Source organism: Anarhichas minor, unplaced genomic scaffold (genome assembly GCF_050575085.1).
Source record: "Anarhichas minor isolate MPS153535 unplaced genomic scaffold, ASM5057508v1 ptg000028l, whole genome shotgun sequence".
Lineage (NCBI taxonomy): Eukaryota > Metazoa > Chordata > Actinopteri > Perciformes > Anarhichadidae > Anarhichas > Anarhichas minor.
The window spans coordinates 164,673-189,028 of NW_027466474.1; the positions used below are offsets into that span (position 1 = coordinate 164,673).

General features: G+C 40.6%; 1 protein-coding gene across 1 annotated transcript in view; it reads left to right on the forward strand.

Moving 5' to 3' along the window:
- The window catches only part of fstl5 (follistatin-like 5), a 163,865-nt gene that overhangs the window by 81,680 nt on the left and 57,829 nt on the right, over positions 1-24,356 (forward strand). The window contains exons 6-7 of the mRNA XM_076103560.1: positions 12,790-12,986; positions 17,661-17,781. Coding sequence (XP_075959675.1) covers positions 12,790-12,986; positions 17,661-17,781 — 318 coding nt within the window. The remainder of the gene's footprint in view (positions 1-12,789; positions 12,987-17,660; positions 17,782-24,356) is intronic.

The following is a 24,356-nucleotide window of genomic DNA, read 5'->3' on the forward strand; positions in this document are numbered from 1 at the left end:
ACGACTTCCCAACTCTGGAAAAGGGACCATCTGAGGAGCACCTGAATGCACCATTGTCTGCATCCTCCCTGCGCTCTCTGAGTGGCGAGTGTCGTTCTAGTTTTCTTCTAAATTGCTTCTAAATATTTGATTGTGTCTGTTTGTTTGTGTCCAGCACAGATCTGCAGGTCTGTGCTTGCTGCCTTTCCAAAACTGTTAGGTTGGCCTACTGGCGTGCTGTGGGTTTTTGGCAGCCAGTCATTTCTTGCAAAAAATTCCCCAAATAAAATGGCAAAATATGTTGTGATGTTTCATGCTGTTCAGTTTTATTCTAGCAACACGGACAGCGAGTCAAACAGATGTGACTTCTGTAACTCTGCTGGCGTAACAGTGTGCTTGTGGATTTTTACTGCCTTAACACACAGTGCTTGTAAAATGTTGTCCATGAATATTGATTATAGTCAAGACGTTCTGTTCTTCTGAGCATACTGCATCTGGTGGTTATGACTGTTTGATATGGTCGACAACTCCAGAACAAGCGAGTAAATGGACCTTGAATGGAGTTTGTTTTCATCGTTAGCCTAAAATGTATGGCAGATGATTGGTCTTTATATATTTACGCTTTGTGCTTTTTATGAGCTATGAATTAATCCCTAAAAACCTGACATGACTAGCTAAATGTTTAGTAATAAAGCAGTAAAAGGCTAACCTCGTTCAACTGAATACTTTATTGATCGAACTTTTAAAATTCCTCTGTTTTTGAAATATTATGGCCTTTCTGAGTCTCTTCCAATTGGGAAATGGCAGTCGTTAAATGTTCAGCACATAAAGTGCAGTGCACATAAAGCCTCCTCTTTGATTTAAGTTGAGGCACCTTTTCTTCTCACAGCTTCTATCAGTGTGAATGTGAGTCTGTCAAGAGCTGAAATGACTGAGCAGGCTGTCAATACGGCAGATTACTCCATACATCAGAACAACATTCCAATTCCTGACAAAACCATCAGCAGGAAAAATGCTTTACAATCCAGCCGACCTGGACTCGTTTACTCCTCCCTACTGATGGTCAAGGTGATCAAAATGCACTTCGACAAATAACCAAGATTAATGAAAATGTTTCAAAGTAATAAGAGATTTGGAGATATATGTGGGTGCTAAAGCAGTGGCAGGCGAATGTTGTGACAAAACAGTCTTGTTTCCAGCCCTGTTTATGAAGCTGAATCCTTTATGACCCGATCAATAAAGGCTGTAGAGTACGCCATATCTGGGGCTGCAGATCTATGAGAATTCAACTCTTTATGGTTCCCAGCTATGACTCGAATGTCTAAATGGATGATAATAGAGTCCTTTAACCGAATGCTGACCCCACTGTGGGATGAAAAGCAGGACTCAAGAGGGATTGTGATAATAAGTTTTACTGCCGGTCAGTGTAAGGATCTGCTTTATACTCTGAGTAGGATACTGTGGGTGTGCTTTTGTGTCCATTAGTGTCTAATGCAATACCAGCCACTACATAAATCTGGATGGATTCTTGTATGACTTTAGCACACAACAGACGTATGGCAGACTGGTTGCAGTACAAACATTTTCTCAGAGGGCTGAGCTGCTCTGGGGATCAAATCAACGCGTTGGTTGAAGTAAACACATTGAAATGCAGAGGCAAAGAAGCTAGCTGGGTAAAAGGTAGGGTCAGGTCAGGAGAACAGCTAACTATTTCCACACTGCAGTATATGAGTCAACACTGCAGGTCAGCAGAGCCAATTATTATCCAATATGAATAATAAACTCTTGGGTTGACAAATTATTCTCACCTTAAAGTCCACTTACTCTTCTCGTGCTTTCAACCACTTGGTATGGTCTTCATCAGTAGTTGGAGTTTGCTCTGTTGTCATGAAACTGTCGATGTCTTGTCCACGCTGGTTAAAAGTTGAGCTTTGCAGTCGACAAAACGTTCTCAATTCAAGCTCCACTTGGCCTTTGTTAGTAGTGCTGAGTTGTTTGCATTTGTGGAGTCAGTAAACTGTGCTTAGCTAACTTCTTCAAAAAGTGTGCTTGGGTGAACATTTTGCTCATTGCTAATATATAAAGTAGAACTGCCCCTTCTTAGTCGATTTGTCGACTGATCGGTCGTTTTGGCAGCAGTTGCTTATAAGATTGCTTTTCTTTTAAACATTTACTTTGGTCGAGGACAGCCCTAATATCAAGTATAACCACAAGGAAAACAATCTCTTTTTGGGTTACAGTTTTTTAATAAATTATTTTCTCGAAATGTGAAAAAAGTAGAGTAAAGTCTTCAAATGGGAGGCCTATCACAGAAGTTCACATTCACTGTAGACTAGTTAGCTGAACTACTCACACTGTGAGCCATTATACACAGTTTAAACCTAGAATATCACATTTTTGTTTCTTTTGTTAGTAGCAAGAGCAATGAGATTTATGATCTCAGACTCTTTTCATATCCCTTGACTTGTCCTCTGAGGTTCTAACATATTAAGACCTTAAATCAACTAGTGACATCATTTATGCCCCATCTCTGCATTTGAAGGGGTCTGTCTACCTGCATGTCCCATCTGTGGAAAAAAAACAATATTTCCCAGTGTGGGTGCTATAGCCCAAATATAGACCTGCGGCAGTGAGTTGATTTGATATCGCTGCCTAGGTGTGTTCAGCCCCTGGGTCACTGTCCTCCATCATGTCATCAACAAGACCTGCCACTGAAGGAGTTAGCTCTATGTAATCAACTCTAGTGGGATCAGATTAGAGAAGTGAACAAAGCCTCCGTTCTTGCTATCTCTTCCTCTTCTTTCTCTGTCTGATCTTCTATATCAGTCCACTAGTGCTGGGCGGTATCACCAAAAATCTCTATCACGGTATCTTTTAAGATTCTGGGGGTTTCACAGTATATCACACCATCATTTTTTTTTTTTTTTTTTGCATTACTGGGTCTTTATATAGGGCCTTTTGAATTAAAACATTGTAATATCATCATGTATTCACTAAAGGCTCTAACCCTCTGAACCCCAAAATCCGACAGCTGGATGGAAAAGCATGTTTATTTTAAACAATTGCCAAACCGACACCGTGTTTGATAGCCAGAAGCTGTAAAAACTGCCATAATTGTCAGCTAGTCATCTTTCCGGGGGTCATTGAACACATCATGTGTGACGAACACTTCCGTCAGAAAACACAACCGAAGCTAAGCTTAAAATTGTGATATTTAATCAAAAACATTTTATTCTACATGTCTCTCAACAGATCCTGTAAAAATACATTCAATTCTGCCTTCTTAAGCGCAACTAGGAAGCCATGATTGATCCCGCTGACACCAAAAATCCTTGAAACTTCGTCTGAACTGCAGGCTGACTATATATGGCATTGAAACTGTGTGATACTGCACAAAAGACCTTTTTGACTTCTCTCTACTTCTAACCATTGTTGTGTTGTTTCCATAGAGGTGCAGGACTTATATATTGCAGTGAAAATCAAGGCTACAGCGAGAAAGATGTGACAGCTGGAGCAAAAAAAACAGCCGGGAGCTTGGCCCCCCTAAAAATATACAATATATCTGATAAGAAATTAGAATTCATGAAACAGTTGCAGAATGTAAACAATCCTTAATGTGCATATTGCAACATAAAAAAGCGTAACAAATATATAAGTTAGATATGACAACAACTGTCTTTTCAAAACTAAATATTGTAAGATAGTTGCTTCCTGTCATATGCAGTGCCTTGGGCAAATACCTCCTCAAGCGATGTCTGAACCTTTGCTGTTTCACTGGCGCTATTGACGGCCTTGATCCGGTACACCCACGCATTTTGTGCTGTGGTGACGGATATTGTGAACGTTGGCACCACTGGCAACAATAGTGGCTGTGTCGGATTTTAGCTAGCGGCTTCAAAGTTACCCAGCATGCCAAAAATGTTTGCCATTCAATGCCATTAAAAATGAATATGATCGTTTAGAACACATCACATTAACCATGGACAGGATCCAACAGAGTTCAAACTAAAGCTCACTAGAGGGGAACTGGTCCAGTTTTGGGGTGCTGTAGTGTTTAGTAGCAGAAGGCACGGAGGCTGAGCTTCTTTTAAAGGGAGATTTGGAGGCTCCAAAACACCTCTGGAGGCGTCTGTCAGAGCTCAGTGAAGAAGATGAGGGTGGGAGGGGTGAATTGGATGGGTGGGAGTAAAATCTCCTGGATGATAATGATCCCCTTCAAGGTGAGAAGGGAGGGAGGTAATACATCAAAGATTAAGACATGAGGAACAGCAGCAGTCCCTCAGCAAGATGGGAGGGAGAGAATTACACTTGCATCCGAGGAGGAAACAGTAGCGACAGAGACTGGATGAAGGGAGGGAATCTGTCCTGAGCTCTTACCAAACACGTTACACTCAAACAAAGTAAAGTTACCAAAAAAAACAAGATTGTCCTCAAAAGAAAAATGGCAGTATTTGTTGATTTTTCAAACACGGACAGAGACCTTTGTTTACATGTTCCTGATAAGGGACCTCTTGTTGTGTTTAGGTCAGAGGACTTGTTTGTTTTCACCCTATCATTACATGATGTGCATGGATTCACAAGTTATCAATAACTCTTCCATTCATAATCTGGAAATGAGAGGAAATTTGTTGCTAAAGTTTGTCTTTGACTTTTTTTTAAATATTCAGCCAAATGCTGCAAATCAGCTTCACTTTGCTTTACGTTGGTCAACTCCAGCAGCCATTTTGACATTTGACTTGTTAACATTAGAGACCTAAATAGCAGGTGAGTGTGGTTTGTAGTACATTCATGGCGACCAGGTACAGCATTAAAAACTCAGTACACAGTGTCAGCCGCACAACACACAAAACATATGTTAATATAAGCAACTACAGCTCCATGACAACACAGTCCATCTACTTAATGGATCTTGTGATAAGATTGTTTTCTCAGCTGATGTTACTAAGGTCAAGAATGAATTTTGAACCTCAGTTTCGTATGTTTTACATAGATGCACAGCTCTTCAGCATGGCAGTCAGAGACTAAAAGTTTTCTTCTGAACTCTGCAATAATAGCAGAAGTCGGTTATCTGTGAGGAGTTTGCAGCCCCAATGCCCCAATATCCATTTTAGATTCAGTCAGGTGTCGCGGCAGTGACACCTCTAGTTGCTCTTAAAGATTGCAATCAGTGACCTCTGATTTGGGTAACCCAGTTGTCACACTATGCTGTCTTGATGTATCGTGAGCCGTGGCAGTATCCAGGGCCCCCAGAGAAGGAGATGGAAAAGCTGGAGGAGGTGGTTTTGGGGTGGGGGTGGGGGAGCCCCGTTAGCAAATATGGGACAGTTTCAGCAGAGTGGACTCCGGCTATTCCGCTGAGCCACCTTTTCTTTATATAAATAAAACAGTAGTGCTTTTAAAGGGGCAGGCGGAGGAGGCAGGGGGTAGCGGGCTCACCCACGGTTATGGCCTCAGTGAACACTGGACAGGATGGAGGAGGTTTGCCTTTTTTCTCACCGACTTTTCAACCCGTTCTCACTGCCAGCGCGCCAGGTAATGCAGCTTGGTCAGTGCTCCGATGCACAACATCAACCGCGCTCTTTTAATAAACCTAACTAAGTGATTTTGTTGCCTAAAATAAAATCTTCCTGTGGGGATGGAAGGTTATTCTGAAAAGACGTTGTGTATGTAACAAGCGAAACGCCTTTGCTGACACTGACGCCAGACGTCGGTAGAGCGTCCTAGTTTGAAGCTTAGTGCCACAGTTTGCATTTTTTTTTACCCTTTTTGTCAGTTTTCTGAGCAGTTTCTTTCCTCACAAAGTAACCAGTGATTCCCACCTGGATTTACAGTGATTGTTTACACTGCAGTTGTTTCTCTGTGTTGCTTGGAACAGTGTGCATTAAAGTTTGTGGATTCCTGGTGCACAGTGGCGCTCTGCTCAGAATATTCTCCTGCACGCTGATGTCATGTTCATTTCATTTCTCCCACATCTGAAAAACTTTTATAAAACAACAGATTCTTTAGAATATATCTATCTATCCATCCATTATAGCTAAACTTTTTGGATTGGCCTTCATGGCGTCTTCTTACTATAATAATTCTTATAAAAAGGTGTTGGATCTCTGCCCTCTGCAAATGGACCCTGGATCTTACAGTTGTTCTATTCTCTGTTTTGGCCCTTTTCTAATGGTTGCAGGGATTTCATTAACTAAAGAGGAAGTCTTTTTGCATTTTAGAGCAGGATGACAGATACTTGTGAGGATCACCTGCTTAATTATAGCTCAGTACAGGCCGCTGTACTGACGTTTCTGCTATAATCACATTAAACCTCTATTTTCTGTTTAGGATTAAATGTGTCTACAGGTTAGAGTTTGTATGAACATAACAGCTGAAACTGTATTTTAATTCACATACATGTTTTCCATCAGATGCCAGTGAAACGCAGCTGCAACATGTAGACAGCATGTGAGTCCCAATTTCTACCAAAAACCAGCAGGTCTTTGCACTGTGTCATTTCAATTAAAGTCCCACCTGTTTGTCCCCCTCCTCCTATTAACCATGGTACAAAAATACCACGCAGATGGGCAAATCGAATTTCAAGGTTAAAAAATACCAAATGGTTATAGTGCTGCTTGCACCAGTCTTGGTTTTCAGAGAATGAGTACCTCACCGATTTAGCATTGCACTGACTTATATAACTTTGTCAAACTCAAAAAAAGGTAGATGCAGCAGAACCTGAAGCCTACATTACCCACAATGCAGCAGTAACTGTACACTGCACATTTTCATCTGTTATGCAAGAAGTGGCTCAAGCCGCTGGCCTCAACTAGAGAGGAGGCGCAGTGCTACAGAGGTCTCGTACCGTTGATTCTTTTCAACTCTAAACCCCCAGAGTTGTATGCCTCCGTGCCGGCGACAGTCGTTGTACGTCCATCAATCCGTACGTACCATTATCATGAACACGACAATTCAGGAATGCCTTGAAGGAATTCTTTCATATCTGGCACAGACGTCCATCCCCTTTCCGTGAACGCAATATATCGGCCTCGAGGGTAGGGTTGGGCGATATTTAAAATCCCCTACTGACGATATTGCTTTAACAAATAGAACAATAATTAAACTGAAGATAGAGATGCACATAGATAGATACAAACATCTGAAGACTGGAGATGCATATGTTGTGATACCCACAAGTGGCTGCTGTATAGGCAGTAAGCACTATTTACCCAAGGCCGTGCTGAGATCAATATATCACATTTTGGACCGACATGGATCTAAACTGCAACTTGGTTGGCAGAGGCATACAACCACAAGGTGGTACATTTGACTTGTTGTTTTCAGTCCCAACCAACGTTGCCCCAAGTTGTGTGCTCCCTCTGGAGCCACAAAAGGCTCGATGCAACTCTAGTTATTTTCACACATTTTTACACTACTCCCCAAGGCTTGCAAACTGACATTGATATCTTAAGTCAGTGGAGTTTCCCTTTCAAATGAAATGCTGTTCTGTCAACACGCTAATTCAGAGACCTTTTCTTGCCAAATCAAGGACTTCCAAAGCATTCTCTTAGCTTCAAAAGGCTGAAAAACAGAGTCAAACCTGATTTAAACTAAAGAAATTAACAAGTATACCAATAAAAGTGAGAGTTGGCAACAATGGCCGTAGCTTTGCATTTTAATAGCAAATCTCTCTACTCACAGCAGAGCAGCCTGCTGCTACTATGTTGCTCTGTTTGACAAATAGCTTTAATCAAATCAAATATTTGCCCTCAATCGATACAGCGCATATGAGTCCTCTCACTCATGACATGTACTTCCATCCAGGTGGGCACTTGACCTCCGCATTATGTGAAGAGTTCAAGGCAATTAATAAGAGGCTATGGCTTTGCTTGGTGGAACCTGGCCAGCCACTTGCCACATAAGGAGCCTATGTGACCAGGGACATTTGTCACAAGCGAGGTCATTGAGCAGCTGAAGCCAAACGACCAGTCTGTGTCCTTGTGTCCATGTGCTGTTACGAAACAGTGTTAAAACAATAATGCCGGCTACCATTAAAATACCACTACATTTTGACTAAAAGGCACGTTGACAGATTAACAGCCACTTTGAAAAGATACTATTCCAAAGTACAGTGAGAGTGATGGTGAAATATTGAGTGTATAAAAGCTCCTGTGAGTGAATTAAAAAGTTTCACAGCCTGACTCTTTGCCACCCAATTTTGTTATATCAGCTGCTTTCTACAGAACCTTTTGCCCCTGGAAAATGTCATGCGTTTCATTCATGAATAATGTTGACAAAAGCAGCATTGTAATAAAGCGTTCCGGTGGGGGTCGTACAGTTGATGCTTCTATAACAACACTGCCACCTCTCCTTGAACAGTGTTTACTCAGCTTGTAATTGGATGTTGCCTAAAATGGCCGTGTTGTCATTAGTGTGTGTGAGAATACTTCGGAAGACTCTGAAAGGAAATGTCTAAAATTGCACGGGGACACAAAAGGATTTGTTCATATTTTGTCATTTAGGTACCGTAATTCAAAAACACATACATTTGTGACTGTCCATGATTGAATGGAAATCGACCTACCATCGTTATTACCATGGGGAAAACCACCATGAAAAACAAAAATTAAAATTTCAGCCAATTTTCTTGAGGTTGAAGGATTCTTGCTCTTTGGAGAGCAGCTTGTAGTGAATCTGGATGAAAACTAACAGATGCAGGAAACACACTTATTTAAGGATTTGTCTTTCACACCTTGACATGCACGAGGCAAACACCTATAAAGTTAGCAACTGCCAGATGTTCTGCTTTCTTTCACAGTTGAAATAACAAACATGCAAACCATCCGTTGCAGAAGTTAGATTCTTTTAAATGCGTTTTTGTGGGGAGGTGAGTTGACGTTCACTGCATGTTTCATTCAAACATATGCACTCAATATAAAAAAAAGAAGGTGTTTCACTCATGCAGTTAATACCTTTTATTAAATGTGACAGTAAAGAGATGACAGAAAAAGAAAAGAGAGGGACGGGAGGGAGGGAAGGAAGTCTGTTGTGGTTTACGGCCAACGTCTTCGAAGGCTTCTCGACTGATGATTCAAACCATCAACATTTAAAGACAGCCTTAGTTTGTCAAAAAATTTGTCAAAAAGTGTGTCCCACATAGCTCAAAAACAACTTGGGTGGATGAGACTGACTATACAACCCTAGGCTGGGTTTTACAAGACCGAGAATCACATCTGTTCATCTTGATTGGGCTGAAAAATACAATAGATTCCTTGTAGAGAGCTGTAACCAGTTCCCTAAAGGCCTCTTTTGACTAAGGTTGGTTCAGTTAATTTGAGAGAGATTATTGTAGCCATTGTCTAATTAATGCTGACTATTCCCTGTGTAGACTGTTTGGATACTTGGGGATGGGGAGACTGTAAGTACATGTGTGTGCAAAGCAGTTTGTGTGTACAAGTGTGTGTGTGCCCGTGCATGTGCCAGTGCGTGCTCCTTTGACGTCGCTGACCTTCATATCCCCTGGTTATGCCAGCAGCCATTTATCTTTTATTCATTCTGCCGTTTGTGACCAAGGCAGCTTCTCTGGCGCCGACGCTTGTCAAAACAGAGCCTGTCCCATGATATGCAGCATGCTGCAGTCTGGATGGCCTGCGCTCTAACAGCCGATGCAGTTTCAATGGCAAGAATTTAACTCGCTGGTTGCATTCACCAGCCTCTCTCACGGTTTCAGCTGCCAAAACAAATTTTGTAATTCAACAGATCCTCCTGTTGGTAAGCCATCTGCAGTGACTAGTAGAGAAGACGAGCTTAATAACCGCCTCTGTTGTTCCCACTCGCTAGTTTCATGAAGCTTCATGGAGCATGCAGCTCCAACATCTGTCAACAACGCAGTTTGTCTCTTACCGACAAGCTTACCTGCTAAAACAAACTGAAGCGTTGTTGCTGAGCTCCTGCTCTCCACTTGGCTATGTGAGCTCTCAATTATTCAGTTTTCCAAGTTATTAGAAAAGAAAGCATTGCAAGAAGAGGTTTCCACTTCGGATCACATTTCTACAGCCCAGAAACAACTGAGACGTTGTAAAAACACAAGACAGGAAGGAAAAACCAAAACAGAATGTATTGATGGGTGTTGTAATCCGGTATTAAACGTGCACTGATGCTAAATTATTAAAAGACGTAGTATTGATAAGTTTGACGGTTTTGTTATGGCTGATCTCCACACACACACACACACACACACACACACACACACACAGAGTGAAGTCAGTGAACAGCAGAGCAGTGAGGCCACGGTGTAGACCAGACCTGGGCATTATACGGCCCCCGGGCCATACCCGGCCCTTTGGCTGTCGCCGACTGGCCCGCGGGATGTCAATGGGAAATTAGGAATAAAACGTAAATAAGTGTACATCATGCACGGAATACAGCTGCATTACATTTCATTTTGAAGGTGACTGTTGCTGTTTTTTTTTCTCAATTTCCGTACGTTAGTATGTTGGTGAATGTGTGCGAGCAGCAGCATCACTGCAATGTGACACGGACATCTGAGGCTTTGCTAGCTAGCTTTATTAACTAGGGATGTCACAATACTAGAAATGCAGTAGTTTATACCGATACAGGTGGAATTACATGATTCTCGAAGTTGATACGAAAATCTAAAAGAAAAATCAAAACAATGAATCCCATATACTTCAACATACACTCCTTTATTACCGCTTGAATACAGGCTTTCACTAATTTAATATTAACCCCTGATGAAGTTTTTTTCTAAACTTTTATATACAGTATATCGACTTTGCGGTTGTAAACATTACTGTCGCCGGTCTAAACAACTAATTTATTTATATTTCAAACATTACTACATTTTAATCCAGTTCACAATGTATTCTTTTTTTAAATAATGTATTATAGCAATTATAAGGTGAAGAAAAATAACCAATAATAGTATTGATAAAGAACCAAACCGATGAGTAGTATCAATAAGAGTAGTATTATCGATAAAATCCTAACGATACCAGACCAGCTTCAGTGCTACTGCCATGTATTCTACAAGTCTCTACTACTCTGTCTACTAAAATAATTACCAACAATCTTCGAAAACATATGGGCTGATCTTTTAATCTGGCAAAGAGCATTTTCTAACACCTTGGTACAAATCTCCCATTAGTGTACAACTGGATTGAGAGTTGGTGACTGCAAAAGGCCGTCGCATATGATTCACATCATTCTCACACGCGTCAAACCATTCGGTGACCTCGTGTGTGTGTGGAGGCATTTGCAATCATCATGTTTCTCCACTCATTTATTCAGGTTTTTCTTTTATTCAGTTATTTATTTATCTTCTATTTTATTTATTATCTGTAGCTGAAAGATTTGGGGAAGTTTTGTTTTCAGTCTTCCTCTAGAAAATTGGATTTGTTCATGCAGAACTAAGAAGCTCACTAAATCATCTCTAATCAGTTTAATTTACAGTCAGGTCTTTTGTTTACACTAATTCCTTGTCTGTATATGGTAGAATATAAGAAGATCCACCAATGTTTCCTCTATTTCTTGGGCTTTAAACCAAAGAAAGGCTGTTGCATCTCACACCGTTCTCAGTCACAATACTAAATACTTCAATGCCAGGCAATGCAGATTACACCTTTGGACTTCCCAAGGTCCCACAGAATTGAGATGAAAATGGCTCGATTGTCGGAAAATCAATGGGCTTCCACTGAGACAGAGTGTTAGGAGAGCTTCTCTCGGCATCTTGTGCCCCAGTGATGGTTGGCGTCAGGATTAAGCATCTCATTCAAATGCTCACTGATTGCTCAAGTTGTTTCGCTGAAGGAATGCTGGAAGAAAATTATAAGAGAAACAAGATCCTACACATCAGCTAATGGTCTCTTGGGTGATTCTGATTCTGCTTAACTAGTCACGAGCTCTAAGCCAGCACCCGGTTCTACCGAGTGGAGATCTCGTTAATAGTCTCACTAAATCATTCTCGCCCAATCACTTCCAACAAAGTTCATTTGTCTCGCAGAAGACGCCATGCGCGGCAGCTATTATTCCACATTCGTCCTGAGTAGGTATGCACAGTGTGGCAGCGATACCTCCTCCCTCCCCTGAGATTTGAAAAGCATCACAGTGAACAACAAAGTTTTTCTTGTGGGTTGGTTGACATCCGCTAATATAACTGTTATTAGAGGAGGAACACTTCCAGATCCAACAATGAGAAGTCGATATGACATGTGTCAACCTGTAGTTCTAGTCATTATTTTCTCTACCCTGCTGAACCTTTCATGTAGTTGACTTCTTTCATCTGGAGCCTTTGATGGCGGATTGTAAATACAACACCATCGTGTTTTGTGTAGCTGTCAGGGTTAGCTCTTGTGTTATGGATTTTCTCGTCACTTTCTTCGCGGTGAAGGGGCTGCTGCACGACTGACACTGTTTGTGCTCCCCTCGGGGAAAATAACCCTTAGCATTTCTTATTGTGATTTAAACAATCATGGACATGCTCAGATTTGGGTTTTGCTAAATATGAACATTATTGTTTAATAACGTGAGTCTTCAGGGAAATTGTAGTTTTCAAAGGTACTAATTGACTGACATTTGAAATATGGCATCCAATTAAAAAAATTACAAGTTCAATACTTTAAATCATGCTTTTTTTCAGCACCTGGGAGTCATTGAGGTATTTATTAAATATCTGTTTGTAGACGGCCCGTTAACATTTAAATAATTTAGTAATCAAAACAAAAACAAACAGTAGTGATTGACACAAGTTTATTAGAAATATTCTCTCCCTCTCCTAACCCCTCTGCCTCTCCTTTTATCTTTCTCTCCCAGATGATAACTGCAGACTGACTGACTACCGACGGCTGAAAACCAAGATTTTGGATTTGCATGACAAACGATACATGGGGTCCAACATCCACGGGGCCCACAATGATAACATGGCTGTCAGGAAGCAACTGGTTGATATGATGTTCGGGCGCTTTGATGCAGATAACAACGGTCAAATAGATACCAGCGAGCTCTCACAGGTAAGGATACTGATCCAAAGATGAACTTTAATACACAATGATATATCTGCTTTTGAAAAGAACAACATAAATGTCATAGATGTAAATTGCAACAACTAACATTGATGTTGAGAGAATAAGATAAATATTATTTTTGCACTTGTCTCAAGACACTCCACACCACCCTTCAAGTCTGTTCAAACCACAGTCGGTTTTATTTCGAAAATGCAATCCAGCTCAATTAATTTGTATAGCCCAATATCACAAATCACAAATTTGCCTCAGAATCGCTTTACAACATGCGACATACTTTATTTCCACTTTAATGGGGGCAAAAAAGGAAGAAACCTCAGGGAGAGCATCAGAAGAGGGTTCCCTCTCCCAAGATGGACAGAAGTGCAATAGATGTCACGTGTGCAGAATGAACAACATAACAGAATTCAATGATTCATGTAATGAGGGTAGTTATAGCAGTAGTAGCACTAATAATAGCAGAATCATGATTAACAACAGCAGCAGTGGATATAATAGAATGATAATGGTAATGAAAGCAGTAATAGAAATGTGACTAACAATCGTAGTAGCAGTGGATGTCAGGCAGCGCCACAGCAGCAGGTACGACCACGGCGCAGAAAATAGAGGCTAGAAATGAACAAACACCACCTGTGTGCTCAGGTGTTTAAACTTTGACACTTTGATCGCTTCCATACAAGTAACTGTGTCAATTTTACTCTTCTTACCCTTCCCCCTGGTAGCTGTGCTGCGTGGCTTTAGGTGCATCTTTTGAAAAGCAATGTGGGTCAAAGGAGCCTTGTGCTCATTGGAGGCTGCAGCCTTTGACCAGCGCTGCCAAGAGGGATGGTTGTAAAAAAAGCAGTTTTTGTGACTGCTATACAAGGAAGGAAGATATTATGTGCATAACAAAGCCTCCCGGTACCTGAGGACTGATTTTAAATAGAAAGTGTTTAAATTATTGAAAGGGTAAGCAACCTGCGGTGGTTTTCAGAAACATGAAACCAGTTGCTATTCTTAGGTCAGTTTCCCGCTGATCCAGTATCCCATCTGCACTTGGGTCACCTTGGCTGTCTTTGTCAGTGCCCCTTCGCCCAACGGGGGAGGTCTCATTAGATTCATTTGAATATATTTTAGTCTTTTAGAGTTCAAAGCCTCCAAATAACACCTCAAAAATAGTGATTTTCTTTGCCATATTTTCATATCATTTACATAGTTTTACATGTTTTTACATTTACCCGGTGCCCAGTTCAAGCATGAGAGACATCAATGTTTAGTGAGTAAAATGCACGGTCAACAAACCATGTTGCACTGTGTTTTATGGAATAATATTGCCAGCATGCTCTGAATGTGAACTTGAATATGCCCTTTAAAGCTATTGGATATTACTTTGGATTTTCAAACCTCTTGGTGATGCCATTTATTCTACTTGAGGCCAAGCTGTACCACTCCACCTCTCTGTGTGAATTACACAAGCTAGTCAGTAATACACATCCAGATGGAGAAGCTCTTTTGTGGAGTTCCTCAAGGGCTGCTTTTCGCCCTCATCCCCTTTTATCCCAGAAAAATATGTGAATGTTGGCAGATTTCATACACTATCAGCTCCACATGCTCAGAGAAAAGAAGAGAAGCGAGTATTTCTGGAATAGTCATGAATTTAAATAATAGTGGATTGCAGGTGGTCTTTTTCAACTAAATCCGAAGGTGTTTTTTTTTGTTTTTTTTAATGCATAAATACATTGATGGCCTCCTCCGACTTTCCGGTACACATATCTGTGTGAGATTACAGGATACCTTTTTATTTACACACATCTATGGCCTGAAAATGTTGAGAAAAGTTTTGAGCTTCTGCATACTTTCACCTCGTATCAACATTGCTGCATAATCGATTATTGCACGATAAATATCAGAGTGAAATAGCTTCATCAATCTGACAAATGACTTAATAAACGGAAACAGTTGTGGGTTAACAGTGCCTCAAACATACGGGCACCTGAATGTAATTATGGATTAGGTGTTTAAGTAGTTTCTATGTTGTTGTATTAAATGTTCTCACTGAATGTAATTTCAAAGTAATTAATAGCTCAACGGGACACAGCTTTCTTTTCACTCCAAAAGATGTGAGTTTGAAATATCATACACACTATATATAAAGGTTCAGATTCACTTAGATCTGCATGCCATTAACCTCAGTGGCTTGGACTGCAGAATTTTGCCTTATTGACAAAAGGTGAACGTTAAAGAAGACAAGGGATTTATGCAAATTCAATTTTGGAGTGAACAAGCCCTCAAAAGGAGCATTGCACAAGCAAATCACACCTTTATCAGCAGTTCAAAGTACCAAACCATGGCTGCCACCCTCGTGCCCTGAGGCGCCCTTCATAATTGGAGTGTTTTCTGATCTCATTTGAAAGTTTAGGATGGAAATCCCTCACCCTGGCTTACTTGACTTGATAGAGTGTACACATGAAGGGGCACCGGGAGCAATTGTTCCTGCCCCTTTAGTCTTGGGTGCCCTTTTGAAATGGCAAATCAAAACTTTCTTTTTTCTTCTTGCATTGCCCATAGCTCTTTAATTCGACTAAAGACACAATGCCTGAAATTATACCTTAGAAAACAAAAGGTTTGAGAACAGTTTACCCTCTGCTCACACTTTGAGAATAAGACTGGAGCAAATTTAATCTTCGTCTTGACCAAAATAAGTATAATCAATGTGCAAATCTTTGAAAATGCACTAGAGTAGACCCTTCAACATCCTCTTACTAATGCGTGGGCTTTTAGCAAATTCATGTGGAGGTTTGACGCAGGTTTAATTCGGTATCTTAATTTGTCTGCAGGAAGATGAAAAGAAAAGTTGGTTAAGGAGGAGACAAACATAACTTTAAAACATTGTTAATGGAAAAAGTGTGTTGAATGTGATGGTAAAGACAAATATGGAGTGAAAAAGGGAAAGAGACAAACATGTGTCTTAGAGGTTGACCAGACTAAAACTAAACTTAGTATCCTAGTACTGTGTTCAACTACATACGTTCACGTGTGGCTATAATACATATAATACACCTGCAGTGCTACCAAAATAGGTCAAGTGTAATTACCGAAATAGTCTGTAAATTAAAGTTTGATTTGAAACAGGCAGAAGCTGCATTCTCAATAAACATTACAGCTGGTTATCCCATCGATGATGTGTATCAGTTCATTTAGCTCACAGGGGTCTGCTGAAAGCTAGTGAGGACGCCCGTGGTCCTCTTTTACTGGGGTTGAACAGTCTGTACAGGAGAAGTGACTGCAAATATTTAGAGTAACCAAAAGTATACGTGTGTGGGAGCAATGTCATGTCAGAAAATGTTTAAGAAACAGAGTTAAAGCCTGAAAGCAAACAACTCCAACACCACTTACAAATCTCTCAAAGGACATTACTCCAAGTCAAAGCAAGCAAGAAAGGAGTAAAGAGGCGAGCATATCTTTGAATTTCAATACCTTTTGAACTGAAGAATCTGCATAGCATTTTGAGGTTATTACAAGATCAATGTTTGGTTTAGATCAAATAAATTACTTCAGAAAATACTTTAAAGATGAAAAGAGGAAAAAGACTCAACATCTGGCAGATGCGATCAAATGATTCAATATCCCAAAGACTCAAGCAGCTGCTTTCTTCTGTACGCTACAGTTACTTGTTACGTGTTGTGCTTCTATACGCTAAGGATATGCCATTACTGGTGACTTCTACATTTTGGGGCAAGTCATCCGGGAAGGGAAGAGCGGTGATCCAATGGACAAGGCACGATGTATAAAACCGTCCCTCGTGATCAGCATTTTGACAGCTGATCTGCTGTGATGGATGTTTCGCTGCCAGGGCCATGTAGAAGGGGATGAGTAGGACCATGCTTTAGCAGCCTGGTGATCAAATCTGCAGTGTTTGGGACCTTTTCTCCATCCATTGTGACAAAACTTCAGTTTGGCTACAATAAACTGACAGCTAATACTGTGTGAGTTCAGATTGGGCACGTCGACTTATAACCGATTTTATATCCAAACTTTTAACAGTATGTTAAGTGAGTACACACAGTAAGTACATTCACTTGAGTGCTGTTCTTTGGTATCATTTTGAGATATTTAAGGTTATACAGAATATAATTTACTTTATACATTTGAAGCTTCTATTGAGGTTTTCAAATTAATTTCAAATGTCTTTCATCGTATTTTATGTCATCAGCCTAAAAACAAAGAAATCCGCTGAGAAAATCTTCAATTTGAATAAAGTGATTAATCGGATTGAATAATTTAGTCTTGTTTTTTCAACTTTCATCAACTTTCTTTGATGAATATAACTCGTCAGTGCGTGCCTCCCTTTGTGTGCGGCAAGCAGGAAAGCAAACAGTTTTTGGACTGCAGCGAAAATGTTGTTTTCAAAAGGCCAAACGCCAACAAATATGGATTGAAGCAGAATATTTCATTGCGTAAAAACATGTTGTCCATTTATTTTTCAATACATTTTGAGTATTGAACTTTATTACGCTCTGGAGTTATTAGAAATGTTTGATATTGTATTGCTATCAGATATTTGGGCTGTAGACAAATTAAATTCAATTACTATGCAACACAGGGTTGATCCCGGCGACATTGTTGTATTTTTCGAGCACTGCCCACTGACTTTAACTGAACATCGATGTAATCTCCTCCAAGGTCATCAAGCAAGAAGGTCTGTCCAAGGATATCTCCGAGTGCACACTGTTTGACCTGCTGAAGTACAACGACGTCGATGACGACGAGCACCTGACAAAAGACGAGTTTTACACAGCCTTGGGTGAGTCCAACGTTTTGTTAGTAACATGTTTTGTGCCATTACAAAACGTTTTCTAAGTTTGAAGGATTAGGCAGCATCTGGCCTTTTTTGTGCCCACATTTTCCATTGTGTCAGAAAGCATGGATAAGATGTGGCAGAACTGAAATTCTCATTTGCCTATTCTCAGTCAATGCATGTAATATTGCCTGATGTGTTTATTACATGCGTTGAAGTTCATTGCTCCCATCATATTAGTCCATAAACAATGTGACAAATCATCTTTCACTATATAAATCACTCGGACAGCAATGCAATAATCGTGATTAAACTGTAACACGAAGGGTAACTATACCGTGGAAACAACAGAAATCTCTTCCATGTGTGTTCATTTTAAACCTTAAATTCCATTCATATTGTTCTCTTACTCACTTTGAAGCTTTCACAATCTCTTCGTGGTACAAAGTACCAGATTGACCGACCTACTTTCACCCCTGATGAAACCTACGACACCTCTCTGAAAATATACAAACCTTATGTGCCCCATGAAAGAAAAATAAGAAGTCTATTTAAGTTTTGATTGTGTTTACATTTGAAATCAGTTAGTTGTGTTTCCTTGGAAACAGGGCTCATTATAAAGTTACAATCTTGATCAATTTACACAGTGTATGTTATATAGTGTTTAAAACCTCACAAATGGATTACTTACTTTGAACTCCAGATTGTTGGCAACTGTAATGTCGGTCTTGTTGTTTGGCTCTCTTGGGTAGACGGATAAAGGCGCTCAACATGCAGTTGGTGCCAAAGGAAGCAGGTCATGACTAATGCGAGACAGTAGTTCAAACCAAACCCCCCCCCCCCCCCCTTATTATAATATGACAGGTTCTCTGCTACGTCTGAGTCACCCCAAAACATGTGGACCAGTTCCCTCCTTTTGTTTCCTCCTCATGCTCTCTTTCCCAGTTCCTCTCCGTCTCACATTTTCAGTCGGCTCAATATCCTCTGACGGAATACATTCTGACATTTGGCTGGCTTGACACATTTAGCAGTGGGAGAGAATTCATAATCAACCTTCAACTCATCAGTGCTTTGTATTTGAAGCATTTCTTCGAGCAGACAAAGTCACGGGAGAAAGTGAATCATCTTGTCTGGTATTCTACACATCGTACGTGAATGTGTGGGAGCAAACCCCTTCGGGCAAATCCTGAAAATAAAGTAACGCCAGCCAATCTGCGGAGAGCTGCATTTCCTTGAAGAGTTAAGTTCTTCTAGCTCCCAAATACTTCCTCTTCATTTTTCTGATCTTTTTTTTTTGCATACTTTCAGCTTAACTCCTCATGAGGAAATGGGATATTTAATGAGTTTATTTCAACCTGTCTTACTCCTCCTCTCTTATACATCTTCTTTCCATTTCCATAAAGTATTACTCAAAAGGTAGCAGATTCAATGAAGTACTATTGTACTCTAGTGTCTTTGTCAACAACTCAGTATCACTCACAAATCCCATGCACACTACCGGAGCACTCGAAGCCATTTCACCTCTGTTCACTCAATTCTGATTTGGAGCGTTTTACATACTTGGAGGTCAATGTGGTTGTCAGTTGGTGTCTTCTTCACTGCAATCATCGTTCATCCTACTTCACTCTGCTACATGCTTTGGTGCTTCAAAGACAGGCTCTCAGTGTGCCTGTGAGGCAGCTGAGAAAAAAAAAAAAAGGTCACAAATTCACCTTCTCAAGAGAGTTACATACATTCATACATACATACATACATACATTCATCAACCAAGGGACATAACACAGTCATGATGCGATGAAGATGAAGCCTTAAAAAAGGACAGAGACCTGGAGTTGTCAAAACATTGTCACTAGTTGTGTGGCCCTAAGAAAAAAGATCTGAGCCAGACACGCAAACCAAGATACTCATCATACTGGGGTTCAGCATCTATGCTCACCAACATGCGATTTATCACCAGATCCCAGTGTGGCGTTATGCATCCTGCCCTAATGCCAAGAATACCGTCTAACATCATCTGTAAGATTCACGTTTGGAAATAAAGGCTAATAGGGAAAGCATTACCTTTTATTATGTTATTGAATTCAGTGAAAAACACCAGTCAATCACTTTTACCGAGCGTGGCCAATCTATTTTATTTCTCTTCTTTCACATACAGTTATAAAACAGTGATATAAGGTAACAGACAGTTAGAGCTACATCTTTGTTTTTTGTTCTTTTTGTTGTTGTATGTGAGACCCGGTGCACAGCTCCTCACATCATCTCTGCATCGTCAATGATGACTTGAGTCATAACCTTGAACATGTCGATGTAGGTTTAGCCAGGAGACCAGCAGTGCAGCGGAGCAACATGGACAGAAATCCGTGGATTGATTTGGCCCCGTAGACCACGGTCAAGGTGCCTGTGGCAGAAATGCATTGCAAAGTTATAGTTTTTCAGTTCATTGCCAGCATAATCTGTGAGTGGCAGCTATAAAAAAAAACAATGCAAATACCTTAAGCGCCGTCGTAAACTGAGCACCATCATAAAGTAAATCAGTTGATCCAGTGTGTCCAGAATTACGGTGCGGCTTGGAAGCGAGCAGCAATAAATGCAGACTGACTCCCCATGAAAACGACACCTGTCTTGACTACTCTTCTAATAAGGACCTTTTGCACACCTTTGTGGAATATTCAAAGCGGGCCAACGTTGTTTGTCATGACAGAAGATAATACTTTAATGACCATGCATTATTCATTCCTCCTTTGCATAGACTAGAAGGGGGTTGAGAATCAATTTGCTTCAGCTAGCAGTGAGGCAACTGTCTGGCAGAAGTGATGTCTTTTAATTAGATGATGTTACAGATATGAATGATGTCTGCCACGCTACTGATAGTCGGCCCCTTGTCATCGTTGAATAATTTGGTGAATGATGGCTTAGTGCATCATGGGTAAACAGATAAGATGTCATCGATCATAAAAATGTCATTAACTTTTGGTGGGAGAGTGTCACGATACATCGGGGCATTGTTTGTCAGACATTAACATCAGCTATATACACAGAAAGTATAAGAGGAAACCTACAGTGTGATGGGTGCAGTGACCTTGAACATACTTTACTCAAGCATTTACAAAGATGTCTTAATAAATAATTAATAAAAAGCAGGTAGTTTCAAACTGCAGTAGGATCTTTGGTATATAGAGTTCAGTAGTTCTACTGTGCCTCAGTTCTGTTTGTAAAGCTGCAATATCATTTTTGCATTTCAATAAGTAGAAGTTACTCTGTACTGTATGTGACAGGAATAGTCATGATGTTTTTGCTTTTTATACGTTGTAATCTGCATCAATTTTGCATCCAATACTTTCCTCAATGTCACAGCACAGCAGAATATTTATTTTATATCATAAGAATAAACCCCTAACTCTATTATAACTGTTGAATTTTAAGCATATGCTTTCCTTTATTCCATCCAAGCCACATTTCTAAACAAACTTGTTATCAGATGATTATGTTTTAAGTCTGAAACCTTAGAAGAAAATAATATTACTCTATATGTGAGGGATGAAAGAGAAGTGCGGCAATAGTTCATAAGCACGTAGGAATAAGTGATACAGGTGCACTGAAAAAACATATGTTGCATGTGTTTACATGTGCTCCTTTCCCTCTTTACTATGGAGCCGTGTGCTCTGCCAAAACATGATAGTCGAAAACACTTTTGTGCACTCGGTGCTGGGAGGAAGGTCTGCCATCTGCAGCAGACCAGTCACTATCCGTGATCACTGACAAATAAACTTAGAGAAAGGTCACGCTCACAATTTACCAGAAGCAATATCTCAAGCTGACTGTGAAAAAGGAACCTGGAACGTTGTACTCGGACGGATGTTTAGGTTGCCATTAAGTACATGTTATTTCATCTACCATATCCAGGCGCTGTAAAAAATAGTTTAAAGGTTCGCTTAGTTTGGGTAGCATTCAGGCAGAAGGTTATAAAAGCTGCTCCATTGTGCCAATGTCCTTTTTAAGCCCTTTGAAGTTGGCTGGACAATTACAGGGTGCTCTGCCTGTGCATCATGCAGATTAAATGTTATTAGTTTGGGTACACCTACTCAATGCATTTGCTAAGCCTCTAGACACACTGCTTCACAGACAACAATGAAAATGAATGTGCAACGTGTTTGGAAAGAATCCTCTGTCTGAATGCTCCCTCAGGCTAGTTTGTTGGCTTGAATCCAAACCGCAACCAAAAACTGTTCTTATGTGCACAGCAGACTTGCAGCGCACCTTGTTTTTTTTAACAAACATGTAAATGCCTCATCCCATAGAGAAGCTACATTTCAACACGACAGCGATCACATTTTCTGTCTGACTTAATGTAGCTCACTTTTATGACTCCAGTACTTGCCCTCATTCTAGCTCGTCTGTCAACTACATAAAGTTTATTTATTCAGTACGTTATTCATCTGATTCACAGTAATGACCTTAACTGTCCTATCAAGTAGAGTGGTAATGCTATTTGTGCTGCACTGTGGAACATATATCACCTTTGCTTGTTGTGTCTTGGGTGCTAAGATATTGATCTGAACCATGACACCTCTTGACAGAACACACAGCCTGGAGATGCAGCTCTTTGATTTCTGCTGAGGCTCGAAGCCTTGGAGTGCCCGTTAGATTCCTAGACGGACTGGTGGGAAACTGAGAAAGACTGTAATGTCATTCATAATGTTGATGTGCTGAGTTGAAGGTGGGGGCTGTCAGTGTTTTTTAAGGACAATACTAGTATATGCTCTTTACGTCTGGATCTGGGATAATCCTGGTCATCTGTCTATACTCAACATATCTACAAGGGGTTTAACAGAACACAGAAGTCACGGTTCGGTTGGTACCGACTAACAGCAGGGCAAGAATACGCACAATTCAACCAAACTGCTGAAACTCTGAGAGCTGGTCGAAATAAAACTGCTGTCCGCCATATGTGTTAGTTTCACTACCTCTGGGCTATTCGGTCCATTTGCACTTTGATAGTGTGTTTATTGGAACAAATCCAATGCGGCAGAAACGAGGAAAACAACCCGCACCTTCATCTCGTCCTCGTTTTCAGGAGGCTGCAGCAACCCAAATCCCGTCAGCACAAACCCTTGTGTCTGGAGTCCCAGTGGGTTGGTCTAACGTCTGTAACGCCAGCAACAGAACGTTTGTAGACGGGGCGGTCCCCCGGGTTCAGACCCCTGGTGCTTGGGTTTGCACTGGTTTAATTCAAGCGAACTGCTAACTTTGGGTAGCCAAGTCTCCCGGAGCTGACGCATGCTCTACTCCCGGCAAAGCAGCCTCCTGGCGGCTGAGAGGACGAGGTGAGGTTGTGAGTCATTTTCTCCTTTCTGCCACTTTGGATTTATAATAATCCAATAAGCATGCACGGACCATGGAGGGATTATTGACAAGCCCACGGGGCAGCTCTACTCCTTTTTTTTCTGGACTGTGGACTGACTGGCGCTACAGAGACTCATTATCGCCTCTTGAGGGACACATTATATTATAGAAAATATGGGCTGGCGCCTGTCAGGTAGCATGCGAATTTCAGTAGATATGTCTGCAACACAATACATATACTGTACATCATTGTCATAATGTCAGGACCATAACTTCTTCGCATTCTGTTGATAATGTTAGTTTGTTTTTTTGAATGGTTTGAACTAAAAGTCTGACCTGATCTTACACATTGCACCTTGCTGGTTATGGTTAGCATTAGCGATTGCCACGTTGATATGCCAATATGGGTTTCATTAGGGGGACATATCAATTGTTCAACAGTTATGATTTTCTCCTCACTTTTCTTCATTTTCCTCACTTTTCTGCACTTTTTGGGTCTATTTTTTGTTTCATTCTATTCTGTTAACTCATGTTCCTTCTCATTGTCTTTTGCTTTAATGCAAGACGGCTTTAATCCTGTGTGTTTCCAAGTCTGGGGTAATCCCTATATTTGCAGAAAGTTTGCCAAGTTCGAAAATGAGTTGACGTACGCTCCCTACTTCTGTGAAGATTATAATTAGACATCCAAACCAACAGCCGGGCCTCCTTAAGGGAAGGCTCCTTCCATTAAGGCAAATTCTGCTGTGATTCAGCACACATGGCACAGCGACGATTAATGGATACTCAGGCTTTTACTTGTCAAAACCCCTGCTGAGCATTCCATTCACAGGCTGCGAGAAGTGGTGTTAAAATGGTTTCATAATTCATGGTTCAATTTCCAGCATGTGACTTTCCTATCTCCAGAACGTGTTCGAGAGATTTAAAAAGGAGTTGCATTACTTTTCTAATTTGTGATCCTCGACTGAAGGACGAGGGACAATTTTCTCAACAATTCTCGAAGGAAGGTTGTTCTTGTGACACTAAAGGGAAGGGATTGTCTGTTTTCAACAATTATATGTTTACTCAAAAACACATGCAGACAGAGCTGTTAATGTGTTTGTTTGGAATGGAACGAATTATACCCTTACTATTGTTTAAGAGAGTTGAGTTGAGTATGGCTTCTAAATTGTTCTGGATAAAATGGATCAATTCACAATTCAGCACAGTGCAGTTAACATAAGCAAACGGTGTTTAAGATA